This window comes from Chinchilla lanigera, unplaced genomic scaffold (genome assembly GCF_000276665.1).
Source record: "Chinchilla lanigera isolate Chin_1 unplaced genomic scaffold, ChiLan1.0 scaffold00016, whole genome shotgun sequence".
NCBI lineage: Eukaryota > Metazoa > Chordata > Mammalia > Rodentia > Chinchillidae > Chinchilla > Chinchilla lanigera.
Window position 1 is genome coordinate 4,006,840 of NW_004955417.1, and position 16,372 is coordinate 4,023,211.

Here is a 16,372-nt window from a genome sequence, read left to right on the forward strand (position 1 = left end):
AAAAAAAAAAAAAAAGTTAATAATTACTATAAACATTATGTTTCCATGATACTAAATTTTTCTAGCCTAGGGATTCTTAAGGTATTTTAGGCTACAGTTTATTTGTAAACCTCTTATTACTAAATGCAAAAAAATGGCTATATATACATGAGTTTGTAATTCTGAGGGCAGGATTCAGAGCTTTTATTAAATTCTCAAAATATGTGATTCATTGAAGATTAAAAAGCAGAGTTCTAGTGTATGAGTCTTAAGAACTGCATGTTTCTTCACACCATTATCTAATTTTGTATTATCTGACATCATGCAGTTTGTAATAGTTTATTAAAAGTAATGCCCTTATCCAAATCTAAATCTTTGTGTTCATCTTGTTTACTTAGATATTTTCCCATTAATTCCAAAAAATAGGTTTTCTATGTAAAGTGCCAAAAATGTTAGTGCTTAAAATAAGTTGGTATTTTAAAATATCTTTCTGAAAATCCATATGTAACCTAAAATCTGTTTTTGATGCAAAATTTGGGCATAAATATGTTAATTATTATGGTTTATACGAATTGGTGAACCATACTCAGTCTTATGTAAGTTCAGATTTTTAAAACATGTTCTCTTGAACCATTGTAAGTTTCTCTGCTGTGGCATGATTATTTTTCAGGACCTGCAGTTTGCCCTAATACAGAAATAAAACATTTTATAAGGATACAGTACCCTGCCAGGGTTGTTATTTAACCATGTCCCTATTGTTGATGGTTTAGATTGTTTTTAATTCTATTATATTAGACTGTACTGAACTTTGGTGTTATTAAGGTTACAGTTGTCCTCCAAATAAAGATTTTGCCATGATCATCTAAGAATGTGGTAAAAGTCAGTATACTTGGAAATGAAATCCTGATTAATATAGTAAACTTACAGTTATCTCTTAAGATTAATTGAGCACAGTATGCTCAGAAGAAAAATAATATTTCGTAAACATTTATACAGTGAGGAGGTCTTCAGAAATTACAGTACCAGCATCTTACAAACACTAAGTTGTCAGTGAATGTTTTTAATAACTGAAGGGTACATCAGTTTGCTGGAGCTGCCATGATAAAGTACCATGGGCTGGCAACCTTAAACAGCTGGAGGTTATTTTCTCTTCTGGAAGCTAGAACTCTGTGCTCCCAGTGTTGGTGAGATTAATTTCTTCCTCTTACCTTGTCAGGAGCCATCTTTTCCCTTTGTTCTCATGTGGTCCTTCCTCTGTATATGAGTCTGTGAGTGAGTGTCCTCTTTTTGTGTGGACTCAGGTCGTTCTTATTAGGGCCTACCCTAAGGACATTATTTTAACTTAGTTACTTCTTTAAAGAGCCTATCTCTACGTAGTGACATTTTGAAGAATTGGGGGTTAAGACTTCAACATGTGAATTTGGAGTGAGATGCTATTAAATGGTAGCCCACAATAGCAGTAAATTGTTTTTAAGAATTAAACCTGGTGATTAAATCATAGTGCTTAAAAGTAAAAGAAACCTATATATTAGTCCCAGTCACCTACTTTACTGATGAAATAGCTTACCATCTAAGCAACTTGCTCAAGAGTACACAATTGCAGGATTGTGACTAGAACACAGCTTTTCTGATTCTTACCTATGACTTTTCTTTAGAATTAATATAAAATTACTGTGCTTTTTAGGTAACTTAGAGGCAGTTTAAAAATACATTGATGAATGATGATAAAAATTCTAGATGGCCTTTGATTTAACTTATTGGCTTTGTACTTGAACTTGGGTTTTAGGCTTCAGTTGAATGAGGTGTAAATTTGGGGTGCTTGTTACTTTCCAAAAACTGCTAATGCTAAAATAGATAACTGAAGACTGAGTAAAGTTACCACAAACATGTCCCATCCTCCCCTTAAGCCAGAAAGGTATAGAGGGGAAAGATTATTGATAAAAACAATATTGCATTTTTGAGATACGCTATATCCATATATTTGACAGTCAGTACTTTGAATTAACAGAATTTATATATTTGCATAGAAGGTTCCAGTGGAGGGATGTTCTGGAGTAAGTACATGTTCCTCACCTATTTACAGAGACTAGCTTTGTAAGAGATGAAGTGAGAGAGAAGAGAAAGAATGACTATGTAGGTCTTGTGACAATAAAAGAAGGAAAAAACATCAGCCTCTTAAGGAGAAAACCCTGGATCTAGTAAGCCTGAAAAGCTACTATATGGTGTTTGACAAGACAGTTAAGAGTTTGTAGCGTGAATGACAGACAATATAGTCTTCAAAGGCTGATTACAATATAGACAAGGGGACTGGAGCCAGAAGGTATTTATATGGAGGCCATGATTTCCTAGGGTACAGACATGGTTTGATCGTAGTGGGGAAGTTATTTTAGGAAATTGAAGTGATTATTTATTTGGTTGGGTTTTTTTTTAGACACAGTCTTACCAATCGCACTATATAGTTCAGGCTGGCCTTGAACTCACTATGTAGGCTGGTATACCAAGTCAGGTATGAGCTGAAAAATTCCAAAATGTACGCTTAAGTACTATTTGCTATTGAATAAATTAATACCTGAGGAAAAAAAAAAAGGAGAGATAATAGCTATAAGTTTCTGAACACTAATGAAAAGCATGACTCAGTAGAGCCATATTACCCAAAACAAGGTAGCAAAGAGGAAATTATGACGTATCATTAGTGAAATACATAATACCAAAGACAAACATTTTAAGGCATCACTGAAGAAAAACAGGTATTTGCAAAGATTATAAATTTAAAAATTCAGAATTAGCAGTGATAGGAGAAGATAGTACAAAAATATCTTCAAAGAGTTGGGAGAAGATCACTGTCAATATGAAATTGCATGTTTGTCAAATCTGTTTTTTGAAGACGAGAAGGTACACAATTATAGGTAAGTAGAAGTGAGAATTTGCTGTTAGATCCACTCTGAGAGACTTTAAAAGGACATGCTTTAGAAGTCTATTCAAGTAGCTAAATATTTTAGGAAAGAAACCCAAATCTCTAAGTTCCAGACACTTTAAATGGAGAAAAAAGGCACAAATGAAATAAAATATTAGTATAGTTTCTCAGATGCAGATTATTGGAGAACAGTGAAATTCATTCTCCTGTAGTTTGGTTTTATGTGTGTGTGTGTGCGCGCACACACATTTTAGTTTACTTATTTATTGTTCTTCACATGGGATGGAAATGAGGTTTACGATGCCACAAATAGTTGGAGTATGGAGTGGGAGTTCTGTAAGCGCTTCTTTTATTGTATGATTCTTTAGTTTTTCTCAGACAGTTCCTGTCCAGATTTTTGTCTTGTCTTTTTCTGTACTTGGATAGTCAGTCAGCATGTTTATGCTGGATATTTGTTAAACTGGGGGAAGGAGGTTAAGTTGTCACATACAGGAAGCATCACAGTTAGGAACTTCATGTGAAATATCCCATGATTTCAAAAGCTACAGAGAGCCAGTGAAGATCAGGTTGAATTAATTGCCCCCATTTTGAATAATAAAGTGATCACTGAGAAGTTTTTAAATTACATAAAATTGTAAATTGATAAATTATAGTTGTGTATGTTTATAAAGTGATACACTTTATAATGTATGGAATAAATGAATCAAGTAAATTAATGTATCAAAATTTTTTATGGTGAGAACATTGGAAATTTATATCCTCAGTGATTTTAAAATGTACGGTATATTATTGTTTACTGTATCGACCATGCAGTACAATATGTTTCCGAGGGAAAACTTAGTTTCCCCGTGTAATTGAGTCTTTGATTCTTTCAGCTGGCATCTTCACATTCTCCTCACTCCCTGTTAATATGAATTCTGTGGGATAGAAGTTGAAGCAAAATGACTTTGAATAGAAACTAAATTTCCTAGTAATGGGGAAATATTTAGCTTTATATAATAACAAAGAAATAACAAACTCTTGTCACACTACTTAGCATATATGTGTCATATGTGGTGCTAGGGCCGTCTGCATGATTTTCATTAGATCCTTAGCACTGTCCCTTTAGTTTGAAGCACTTGGTCTACATTGTAATGAAACAACTGAGGCTTAAAGAAATTTTAAATAACTTACTCAAGTACAGTTAGTGAGTAGCAGAGCTGAAATTTGTAAATGCCTGGCTCTCGTGCAGAAATTGTGCTTCAACCACAAGGATCCTCTGTGGGTCTTCGGGCTGAAGAACATGTTTAGTTAATTGTTGCAGTTATTCTTTAGATATATATTCTCTGAAGTTTACTGTGCAAAGAAGCAAAGATATTGGGAGCATAGGGTGGGAAGAAAGGGTTGCTTAAGTAGTGAAGGGATCAACCTTGGTGTAATATAGAAGGGCCTACTGTTAAAAATTCAAAGAATCTCTTCCACATGTAGCTGTCAGATGCTGAACTAGAGTAACTCTTGACATGTAGTTTTGATTTCTAAAGTATATTCTATGTGGCAAAAGCTGTTAAATTAGGATATTCCCTTTTCTAGTGGAAAAAGTAAAAGAACAATTAAAACTTTCCTTGGAAAACAAGAATGGCGTAGTGCAAACTGGTGAATTGACAGTTGTGCTTGATGGATTGGTTATTGAGCAAGAAAATCTACCAAACTGCACCTCATCTCCAACCAGTAAGCTAAGTTTATGTGTTTTTAAGATTTAAAGGAAAAGTCAGCAAGAAGTGTATAAAAATGTAGTTTCTTTCTTTCTTGTTGTTCAGTAGAAGTACAGCAAAATGGTGATGCCTTACATGAAAATGGAGAGCCTTCAGCAAGGACCACTAGCAGGTAGAATATTTTATTTTTGTATTTGTGGTAACATCATGTAGCATTTCCCATGTCTGAGGTTTCAGAGATTAACTGTAATGTAGCATTTGCCACAGAATTAAAAAGTTTTTGTGTAAATCATGTTATTTGTTGAATTGTTATGAAACTAGTCTTAAAATAATGGTTTTTTAAAATTATACCATAAAAGTCATTTGTTTAAAGTGTTCATTTCATTAGATTTTAGTGTATTCATATGTTGTCACTAGTTTCTGCTTTGAGAACATTCTTATCACTCTCCGAAAGAAGCTCTGTCCAGCAGCATTCCCCCCAATTCTTTTCTTCTCTCAACCTCTGGCATTTGTAATTTACTTTGTATTTCTGTATATTTGTCTTTTCTGGATATTTCCTATAAACAGACTCACACAGTGTGTGAACTTTACAACTGTCTCTTTCACCTAGCGTAATGTTTCAGGCTTTACTTACATATAGCATGTATGAATGCTTCATTCTTTGTTGAATGTCCTTTTAAAAAATCTGTACTTAGGCGTAATCAATAAGCAGAGTCAGATACTATAGAATAATCTTACTCTTGTCTAGAGTGGCATTCTCGTGTTGATTATGAGGAAGTAAATTTTCCACAGATTGTGGTTTTACACTAAAATTGTCTGCCATTTTGTAAACTCCTTGACATTCACGTTTCATGACAGTTAATAAAGGCTCTAATGTTTCAAATATGGTAAAATTAAAACCTGAAAATATAAAAACATATTGCTATAAAATTGATCTGGCGTATTTGAAAAAGTATAAGGTATGTGACCTTTATTACTCCACAGAGTTATTAATACCACCACTGTTAAATTGCTATTAAATAATTCTCTTCAAAGCATTTGGAAAGGTAACTATAGTTTCAGAATGTATACTTGCCTTTAAATTTATTTCATGTCCATACTATAATTTACATTGAGAAAATGCATGACTGAAAGGACACAACAGTTAGGCTGAGTGAAATGCATTAGTGTGTGAAATATATGTGTGTTTTTATATCGTGAGATTAGCAAGAAGGAGTTGGAAAAGAAACAGATCTCAGAGATGTAGGATGGGAATGGGGTTGAATTTTCCAAAGTTTTCCAGGCTTTGGTTGGAAATATAAGGGTTTTTTTCCGCCCAAGTATAGTGGATTTTAGGCAGGAAAGGGACATGATATGATTTATATTTTAAAAAAAAAATACTTAGGGTGCTCTCTAGATACAGAGTGCCTCTGTATTTGGAAGAGCTTTCCTGGTCACTTCCATGATATTGTCCAACATCTTTTCACTGCCAGGAGGACTTAAAGTATCTCATTGTATAGTTCTTATTTACTTGCACTTAATTTATAGATCATAAATTATCATTTGGGACTATAACAGCTTTCTCTGATCCTCATGTACTTATGACTGTCACGACTAGTACATAATTTGCAGTCAGTATTACCAGCTTTTTGCAGCACTAAATAAAGTTATGTTTAGAATTGGTTTTTGAAAGTTTAATAGAATTTTATGAGTTTTTTTACAGTTGCTTTTAGAGTATTTAGAATAGGTTAATACTCTCAGACTTAAATTGTACAATTTGAGTATTACTTTGAGGGACTGAATTGATAAGGACTCAATATACTTATATATCAGGGTTTTGTTTTGTTTTCTGCCATTATAGGTACACTTAGAACTGAGAGTAGTTTGAATGTTAATGTAATAGAAGGAGGCATATCTTTATACCTATCTCTTTACTTGAATAGTAAGAAATTAGTAAATATTTATAAAGATGTAGATGAAAAGTTGTTTAATTGTACTTAAATCGTTGAAGTAAGATACTTTTTTCTTTTTAAAGGTTGGCTGTCGAAAGTACTAATGGAATAGATAATCATGTACCTACAAACACTGTAGTCCAAAACGCATGCCACTTGTATATAGTTAATGGAGACAGTGCACCTTCATCTCCGTCTCAGGTTGCTGCCAGACCCAAAAATACACCAGCTCCAAAATCCCTCTCATCTGAGCCTACCAGTGACACTGGTAAGCATGGCTACAAATGAAACATTTAACTAAATTAAATTTTCTTTCTGTGCCTGTACTCCTTTTTTGTGCAGTCTTCCATTCTGTGATAAGTATTTTAAAATTACAACTGCTAAATTTTTTCTAAATTTGAAATTTCCTAGATTACATACTTAGGAAGATATTCCAAAAATATAATGGTTTCCTGATCACAGTGCATTTCCCTAAGCAAGTGTTTATATGATAGCTAAATTCTTTGATTTTATGCCTCAAAATACTGTTTAATCCATGAAATGAAATGGGTTTCTGAAAGAAACTTAGTGAATTCATTGGCTCATTAGAGTTAGTAATGAATGATTCTGTCTCTTGGTATACAATATTCTTTTTATTGCCTTAGTATCTAACTTGGGAGAAAAATGAATGTTGATTTGATATAGCTATCAGAAAGTTTTATTTCTGAAGAGTAAGAATTACACTCTAATAGAAGGAATGCCTAAGGATGATTTTTTATAATCGTGTTTGGACTTATCTGAAAATACACCATAATATGAACAACATAATATCTTCCATAATTCCAAGAGAGAAACTACAATGGAGTTTCATATAACTCTGCTTTATATTGCTTTTTCTCCAGTATAGAATGATAGAAAACATCATAGTACAAGTCAATTAAACATTATTGTGCAGATAACCAAAAATGTTTACCAGAGTAGGAGTTCTTCACAGTGAGACGTGAATCCATTGCTTCTTTGCCCAGGAGATTTTCAAGTTATCAAATAGTAATTCATGCTAAAAAATAAAATGGAGAAAAAAAATCTAATTATCCATCCATTTTAAAATTTTCATTTTAAATAGTGTGACTTCTTTATGAACTCTTCAAAGAAGTTGTAAATATAAAACAATAAAAAAATCAGAACTTGCTCACGCTCATATGACCAAATGAATGAGTTATTTTGTTATATGGGATTATTTTTGGACTCAGAATGATTGAGCCCATTCCATTCTTAAGTCCCCTTCTAATTCATGAGAAGGATAAGATGCAAATATTGAATGCTCATTTCCAACAGTCTTTTACCGCCTTTCTGTTTTTCTTCTCATCTTCCTCCACTTAATTTAAGGATTTTTCGCTCTTACTCCCAAATATGTAGGTGTTTGAGTAGATTGTTAAAAGTATGTATTGACTGTGTGTTGCTACTAACAGAGTAGTTTTAGTGTTTCATTATATTTGGATGTTGATGTAAAAAGAAGAAGGAATTAACTGAGGCTCTCCTCTGAAAAGTCTTTTAGTTGTACTCTGTAGTTGTCACTTTATAGAGGCTTTCCTGTGGGAATAAATTTACTTCATATATTCCTTCCTTGGTTATCCTTGCCTGAAATTTCAAAGTAGAAGTAAAGTACACATACGAGAAACCAGAAACGAAAATTCCATCATGCAGAATTCCCACAGCATTCATAATATAAGGGAACCTATGACAATCTGAAGAATGCTGTTAATAACTAATGCTTTTGTTGCGCATGTTCCAAACACTGTATGTATGTCCATGAATGGATTTAATTCTTACAGTGACTCTTTGCAATAGGTACCAGCGTTTTTAGCTTTTCTCTGATGAGGGAACTGAAACACAGCTGTCACACAGCTAGGGAGTAGAAGAGGTATATAACTGACAGCCAGCTTTGTGGGTGGCTGTGTACTTTGTACTGTGCTCTTGTTCATTTTGATGTATGTAGTTTGTATAATGTTTCAAAAGGGTAGTGCTAACTTTTTATATGTTAATTGTTTCAAATGGTACTTCCCCTGCCTTTTCACCTCCTTTGACTATCGCTGGAGTCATCCGACCAAACAATCCAGTGGTCATCATTCTATTGACTGGTCTACAAAGGCTTCCGGAACCTACTCTGTTAGTAGCAACCACTTAACTGGTGTCTTTTTGTACGATTGCCCACGCCTTACTAGGAGGATGAATTCAGGTATCTTTTTAAGGAATGGATAGTCCTTGTCTGTTTAAGATGATGGACAAAGTGATACTTTTTTTTTTTTTTTCCAAGTTAAAATCAGTTTTTGTTGTTGGGGCTGGGGGGATGAGACTAGGGGAGTACATATTCTGTGTATAAAATACGATTTCTCTAATAGCCTGTCTGTTGTTACAGTTAAATGTGATTTGTCCCTCAAAGGTTCACGTGTGGGAAGTTTGATCTTTAATGTGGCAGTGAGAGATGGTAGGACCTTCAAGAGGTGGGATCTAATGACAGGTTCTTAGCCCATCGGGGGCACGACTTTGGGAGAAGTAAGGTAGTTCTGTGGTCTCAAGAGAGTGAGCTGTTTCCAAGTGTGAGCCTGACCTCTGAGTTGCTCCCAGCATCCTGTCTCAAAATCTGATCTCAGCCAGGCTTGGTGGAACATGCCTGTAACCCCAGCACTAAGGCTAAGGCAGGAGGCTGAGGCAGGAAGATCACCACAAGTTTGAGACCTGCCTCAGCTACATAGTAGGTGGGTTCAAGGCCAGTCTGAACTACATAGTGAGCCCTGTCTCAAAAAAAAACAAAACAAAACAGAACAAAACAACAAAGAAATCTGATCTCCTGCTCTCACATGTTCCCCCATTCACCCTGAGATCTGTACCAGAACTAGCTGATGACACTGTCATGCCCCTGAATCTCTCAAACTGAGCAAATTAATGTCTTGACTTTATAAATTGCCTAACGTTATTTTATTACAATAGTGAGGAAATTACAGTAGAAATTATAGTACTGAATAATTTTTTGTGAACTTATTTGGTTGCAAAATGACTAAAACTGACATGACACTATGTACAGTTTTTAATTTATCATGCTTATTATGCATATCCCTACCTTTTATGCAGAAACCTGTTCCTTTAAGGAGAAAAAAAAGTTAAAGCGTATGTGTGGTCTTATGGCTATGGGATATGGTCTTGTATTTATGGAGGAAGAGATGAGATAGTTCACATAAGCTTCTATTAACTTACTATCACATAATATTTTAATTATTTGCTTATATACGAGTCTCCATAGTTTCTCATTATCTGTGTGCTTAGTGGCCCTGTTTTTTACTTTCTGTTTTGTTTCTTTTCCTTCCCTCTCTTTCCTTTCTTTCTGAGAGTGTGTGTGGCGGGGGGATCATTCTTGTATCCATTTGTCAGCAGATACTTACTTTGCATAAGTATGCCACGCTGGACACTGCCAGGAGTCTTGGTACATGCATTATCAGTTTCTCAGCCTCAGCGCTATTGACATTTTGGGGCGTTCTTTGTCTTAGGCGACGGTTCTGTGCATCGTACTACGATATTTAGGATTATTGCAGGCTAGGAGGTGCCAGGAACATCTCCCTTCGTCTTAGTTATGGAAAGCACATCCCTAAGCATTACTAAATGTCCCTTGAGGGGCATAGTTTTCCCTATTTGAGAACACTGATGTGTATGAACAATAAGCCCTGCAATCAAAGTAAGTGTGTGGCATCTTGACAAAGTTCTGGCAGTATTGGATAACAAACTTGGTGAATTATTGAAGGAAAGTAATTGTTCTCTAAGCTGTTTTTTTTTAATAATTAAAAGACTTTATATTTAGAACAGTTTTAGATTTACTGAAAAATTGGGCAGATAGTACAGAGCTCTTATGCTTCTCGTATCCCATTTCAAAGTTCCCTGTTGTCAATATTTTGCATTAATTTAGTACAGCTAATGAACTCTTATTGATAAATTGTCTAATTTTTGATAAGTCTGTCTCTCTCTATTGCACTAGTTCTGTGTGTTTTGAGAAATGCCTGTTACCATGTACGTGCCATTACAGTACCATAGTGGTAGTTTCACTGGTCCGGAATTTCCATGTTTTATCTATTCCTCTCTTCCCCTGAGGCCTTAGAAACCACTGATCTTTTTATTGCCTCCATAGCTCTGCCATCTCTGAAATGTCATGTAGTTGGAGTCATGATACGGCATGTAGTCTTTTCAGACTGACTCTTTTTGCTAATCACTGTGCACTTAGGATTCCTCCATGTCTGTGGGTTGATATTTCTTTTTATCAGTAAATAAAATGCCACTGCATTTGTTGAAGCACCTTGGTTGCTTCAGTTTGGGGGCCACTGAGGATAAAGCTGCTGTACACATTTGTGTGCAGGCTTTTGTGTAGACATGGGTAGTCTCCTGATCAGGATTGAGGAGTGAGATTGGTGGACCGGTGTGTGTTAGTTTCATTAAAAAGCTGCCAGGTTGTCTCCCAAGGTGGCAGTGTTTTCATGTTCCCACCAGTACAGAGTGAAAGTTTCTGTTGCTCTACACTCTTACCAACATTTGTATTCTAAAGAAAAATAAATTACTTTTAATTTTCTAACAGTATTAACTCTTTCAGGCATCAGTGTTTTATATCGTTCTCAATTCATTATCTCTTAAAAATTTTTTAGTTTTCTTCAGCTAGATCTTGAATGTAATCTTGACATTGAGCTTGTGTCTGGTCATTTTGTTGAAATGTTTTAGTTCCAATTAATTGGTTCTAGTGGTTTTACAGTTGATTTTTTGGTGTGTTCTAAATAAAAAAACTCATTCACAAATGAGTTTTCTTCACAGTACACACCCTCAATAGAAATCTAAGGTCATTTATTACTGTTCTTTAAGTCCTTTGGCTGCTTCCTTAGCATGTCCAGTTGCATTTGGCCTGTGTTTTCATTATCATTAATTCCCCTCAAATTTTGTAATTACATTTTGATTTCCTCTTCAGTCCAGTAATTTTATTTATTTATTTTGTCCTCTAAGCTAGGCAAATTGCTTTTTTTTTTTTTTCTTTTTTTTTTTCAGTAATACTAGAAATTGAGCCCAGGGCCTTTGTAATGAACTACATCCCCAGCCCTATTCCTTTGCTGTCCTCCCCTCTCCTCCCCTCCCGCACTTCCCCACCCGCTCCCCATTCCCTGTCCCCTTTCGCCTTGCCCCCTCCCCATTTCCCTTTTCCTTTCCTGAGACAGAGTCTAAGTCACTAAATTTAGGCTGGCCTCAAACTTCCAATTTGCCTGCCTCAAACTCCTGGAGTACTAGGATTACAGGCAAATTATCATTTCAGTGAGCATATGAGAACTATAATGCTGGTATTTGGATTGAAGCATTGTATTGTGAGGATTAAATAAGATAATCTGAAAAGTATGGAGCATGTTGCCAGATTTTTACAAATATTTCAATATTTTATTTTGCTTTTGTTTTTATTACAGTCAGAATATTTCCTGACTGTAACAGGAAGTCTTACTTTTGTTTTTTGTACATGTCAGCTTCTCTAAAAATGTATTTAGTTGTGATTAGGAATACAGGAGTCAACAAGTTTGGCCAAGCTTTTACACTCCAACCTTAATGAAAAACAAGTAAATGATTTCAAAGGAAGAGAAAAGAAAAAGAAACTCAATATTGAGTAAGAGGGCAGGACATGTGCCACATTACATAAGACACCCAGGGACTGCTTCTCTGAATATGTGATGAGAGTGACCTGGAAAAGGGTGAGTCGTGAAATATTCTGAGACTGTAGGAACAGTAAGTACACCTTCCTGAAGTGGCAAGAGTCGGTTCCCTTCAATGAACAAGAATACAACCCTTGTGAGAAGTCAGGTGTAGCCGTGGACTGGCCTGTGTAGAGTCTCTGTCAAGGGCTGTGTTAAAGACATTAGTATTTATTCCGCTTGCCATAGGACACCATGCAGATGATTAATCAGAGGAGTGAAAAGGTCTGTTTAAAGGATTGCTTCAGCGTTCTTGGAAGAATAGCTTGAGTTGAACAAGAGAAGAGGTAGGGAGACCAATTAGGAAGCTGTCACAGCAGTTGCAAGCAAGATAGAGAAGAGGGGGGTGTAGTGATAAAGACGGGCAAGAGAACTGCTGAGAGCATCTGCTGTTCAGTTACATAATACATTTGGAAGCAAAGTTTTGCCTTGACTGACTGGTAAAATTTTATTTTCTTTGTTTCTAACAGTTTACGTTTCATTTGCTATGTTTCAGTATACACAAAGGTTTATGACTTTCTTTTTGGACTGGATTGTATCTTTACTAATATACTACTCTTTGTTTAATATTTTATTGTTGTTTTGCCATGGAACTACTATTGATAATCCTTTTGTGGGAATTAATTTCACATCATGAAGGAAGGAAATTAAATGAAATAGTGTTTGTAAGTGAGTATCATAAAGAAATGAGAATTCAGTCTCTCTGCATATTTATTTCTCCATGACATCTAACAGTGTTGGGTATGGAGTAGTTCTGTAAATATTTTGTTGTTGATTTTTTTTTTTAACCCTCCAACCATTCTGTCCTCCGTGTTTGGTACAGTGCTTGATTTATTCTGTTGTTTTTTTACATGCTGTTTGATTCCTTTGATAGTATACCCTTCTCTCTTTCCTACCATGTAAGTTTGTTCTTCCTTTAAAAAAATTATGTGAGGATTCCCTTAGTCTAATTCTGTTTACCTTCATTGTTTCCCTTACAACTATGATCTGTAATGTTCTATAGGTTTTATTCAGTAATCTATTCTCCTTGCACTTAGAATTTAACTCATTCTTGTAGTGATATTTAGTTGAAATGCATCAGTTACACTTAACATGAAAATTAAGAAAACTGTCCCTGAGTTTTACTAATCAGTTATTTCTTAAAGTATAGAACAGGTTCCTAGTTCTTTTTTGTGGTCCCTTGTAGCACTATTTTAAGAATTAATGCCATTGTGTATTTGGTACTAGACAAAATTTTTTAAAAATATTTTATTAGTTACCATTTATGTATAAAAAGTGACATTGAAGGGATCATTTTAAAGTTTAATATAACTCATGTAGACTGTTGCTCAAGAATTAAAGGAAAGCATTTGTTATCCAAATGCTGGGCTCTTTCCTGCAGTCAAGGTTATTTATATATGTGTCTGCATAAAATAAAGGTATATATAAATATGTACTATAAGCATATTATGTTTGAATATGTAAGACTTATCTAAATAAGTATTTTTATATAATTATAATATAAATTACATAAATAAAATTATGGAATTTTGTTATTCATGTATTTATTCCTAAAATATGAGCTGGGAGGAATATAATTTCTTTCCACTTTATGTTCATCAGTACTTGCACATTGTTCAGTCTGAATTAGGTTCTGAAGAAGTGTAGTTCATTAATGGGGTGACTGGGCAGTTTGTTGTCATTTCATGGATCATCTTATTAATTTTCCCTTTTCAGTTAATGGAGAATCATCCTCATCTGCACCAACCGATAATGCTTCCGCCATGGATATTCCTGTAGCATCTGAAGAAACCACTTTAACTTCAAATTGCACTAGTGCTGCCATAGAAGATCCTCCCATTCAAGAGATACCGGCTTCCTCAGAACACAGTGAATGTATTCTTTCCTCCAGTACAGAACTGGAATCTGAAGCTAGGAGAATATTAGACCCTGACTCTTCTAATTCTGGAAATAGTTCTGGTTTTGACAAATTAAGGCAGCCAGATGGGTGTGTGGAACCTGTACGACAGCAGTCTGGAAATACCAACACAGAGTCTTTGCCATCGGGGTATGTTAAAAATTCTTTTTGAACGTTTGACTTCATTTAAGTAGCAACTTTTTGGTGATACACGATAATGCAATATGCATATAAAATATTTCTGTTGTTCAGAAACTTGAAATCTAAATTGGAATACAATTCATACTATTTATTTGTTCCAACACAAACGCTTTTTAGAGCTAAAAGCAATTGCTTATCTAGTTGAAATACATATAATATAAAAGGAAAAGAAAAGCTGATCTGTTAATTTACAAGATCCTCTTGATTTGATTTTTCCTTTTTGGCAAAAGTGACCACAGTACTCTGTGTAATAACCAAAGCTCTCTAGCTTCCTGTGTGGTCTGCTGTACAGACCTGACCCTGGAGAGCAGCAAGCCATTCTGTTCAGTTAATATTGAGTGCTGAGCATAGTAGCATAAGCCTGCAAATGGCTCTAGTACAGATGTAGGTTTTTATTGCTGCTTAGTTTTTCTTAACCTCTTTTAAGTTTCCCTCGGCTATTATTTAGCTTCTTGTGATTTTCTTAATAGAGTATTCTGTATGTGAATCCCACTTGGTCTTCTCTTCCATATTGACTTAGCTTTTTTTGGCACTGCTTGGCACTGGTACTACTACTAATGATGGTTCATTGTTTCTTCCTTCAAGAATATTACGTATAGGTTTAGATTTGAAAACATAGGTGTTCAGTATAGTTTGAAAGTGCTGTCATGAAGAGTATAGATGAACTACTTTCTTTTTTTTGGTGCCAGGAATCAAACTCAGGACCTTGACCTTGCCAGGCTTGTGCCGCTGTGCTATATCCCCAGCCCCCAAAATACTTTCAGTGCAGCTTGCAGTACAAATGTCCATCTGTTAGACATTCTGTTGGAAGAGTGTTTAACACCTTGTAGTTGTTGAAACTGCCCAGAGATTTCTCATTAGTCTCTAATTGCCTTCATTTTCTTGTCACAGTAACTGTGCTCATACTTCATTCTTATTTTTGGAGTGGTTTTTCTCAGTGCTCTTTACTGGCTCATCTGATCTTACCCACTTCTCTGTTGTCATTTCAGCCTTTGGCCTTCTCCCATATGTGCTTTCCTGGGTGGATCTTGTATTCTGTGTCCCTTTAGCAGTTAAATCTATACCTATATGTCTAGGCCAGACCTTTCTCTGAGCTTATCTGCAGCTCCTTGTGGAGATCCCTCTCTTCTGTCTCCACCAGATACATCAGAGCCTATGTTATTTTCCACTTCCTCCTCAGAAATGTCTTGTCCCATATCTCCTGTGTTCAGTAATTTAGTCATTTATCTCCAGTCTCTCTTGTGCCCGTTACTGTGATGCACACATGAAAGAGGCTGTTTTTCCTGTCAGGAACCTCATTGTCTAATGAGTGATAAACAGCCAGTGACTACACTTCAGGTAAAGTTGGACCGGAGGTATGTTTAGGATGCTGTGGGGAAGGAACGTGCAGAGGGTAGAGAAGGGGAATAATTTATGCTGTTGAGGTCAAATCATGACTCCTAAGTGAGTTCCTGAAAGAAGGGTAGAAGTTAGCAAAACAAGTAATGAAGGCTCTTTGTTCTTAGAAGAGTCAGTTGCATACTGCCATCCCTGACGTCCATGACATGAGTATTCTGAACTCAGGAAATAGTATTTTTCTACAGTTTTAAATTCAGCATTTTCAGAAGTAAAGAATATAATGCTGAAGAATAAAGAGTCCTGTGAAGAATTTTGTCTGTCTGCCAAAGGTTTAGGAGGAGTTTTTCCTGGAAATCATGAATAAACACTAAAGAATTTTAAAGCCAGCTGTGGTGGCACACACCTGTCATTACAGCACTCTGAGAAGCTGAGGCTGGAGGATTTCAAGTTCAAGCCCAGCTTGGACAATTGTAGTGAGACCTGGTCTCAAAAATAAGGGTTGGGGATGTGGCTCAGTGTGAAGGCCCTGGCTTGAATCCACGGTATTGTCAAAGAAAGGCATAATCGTATTTTTAGTTTGTGAAGATCATATTTACAGTGATTATGGACAGATTAGGAATTAACGAGTTAAGCATCCAGGTCATTTTATTATGTAGGTAGCAAGTGTTCTGGCTGAAAACATT

General features: G+C 35.4%; 1 protein-coding gene across 3 annotated transcripts in view; it reads left to right on the forward strand.

Annotated features, from left to right (window-relative positions):
* Positions 1 to 4,462: 4,462 nt before the first annotated feature.
* Positions 4,463 to 16,372, forward strand: part of Wwp1 (WW domain containing E3 ubiquitin protein ligase 1) — a gene marked incomplete at its 5' end in the record, with an annotated part of 53,283 nt that continues 41,373 nt past the window's right edge. For 2 of the 3 annotated variants that reach the window (XM_013512748.1, XM_013512750.1), the window contains 4 exon segments: positions 4,463 to 4,600; positions 4,690 to 4,756; positions 6,599 to 6,783; positions 13,970 to 14,300. In XM_013512748.1, the coding sequence (XP_013368202.1) occupies positions 4,463 to 4,600; positions 4,690 to 4,756; positions 6,599 to 6,783; positions 13,970 to 14,300 (721 nt within the window). 3 annotated transcript variants of the gene reach the window in all.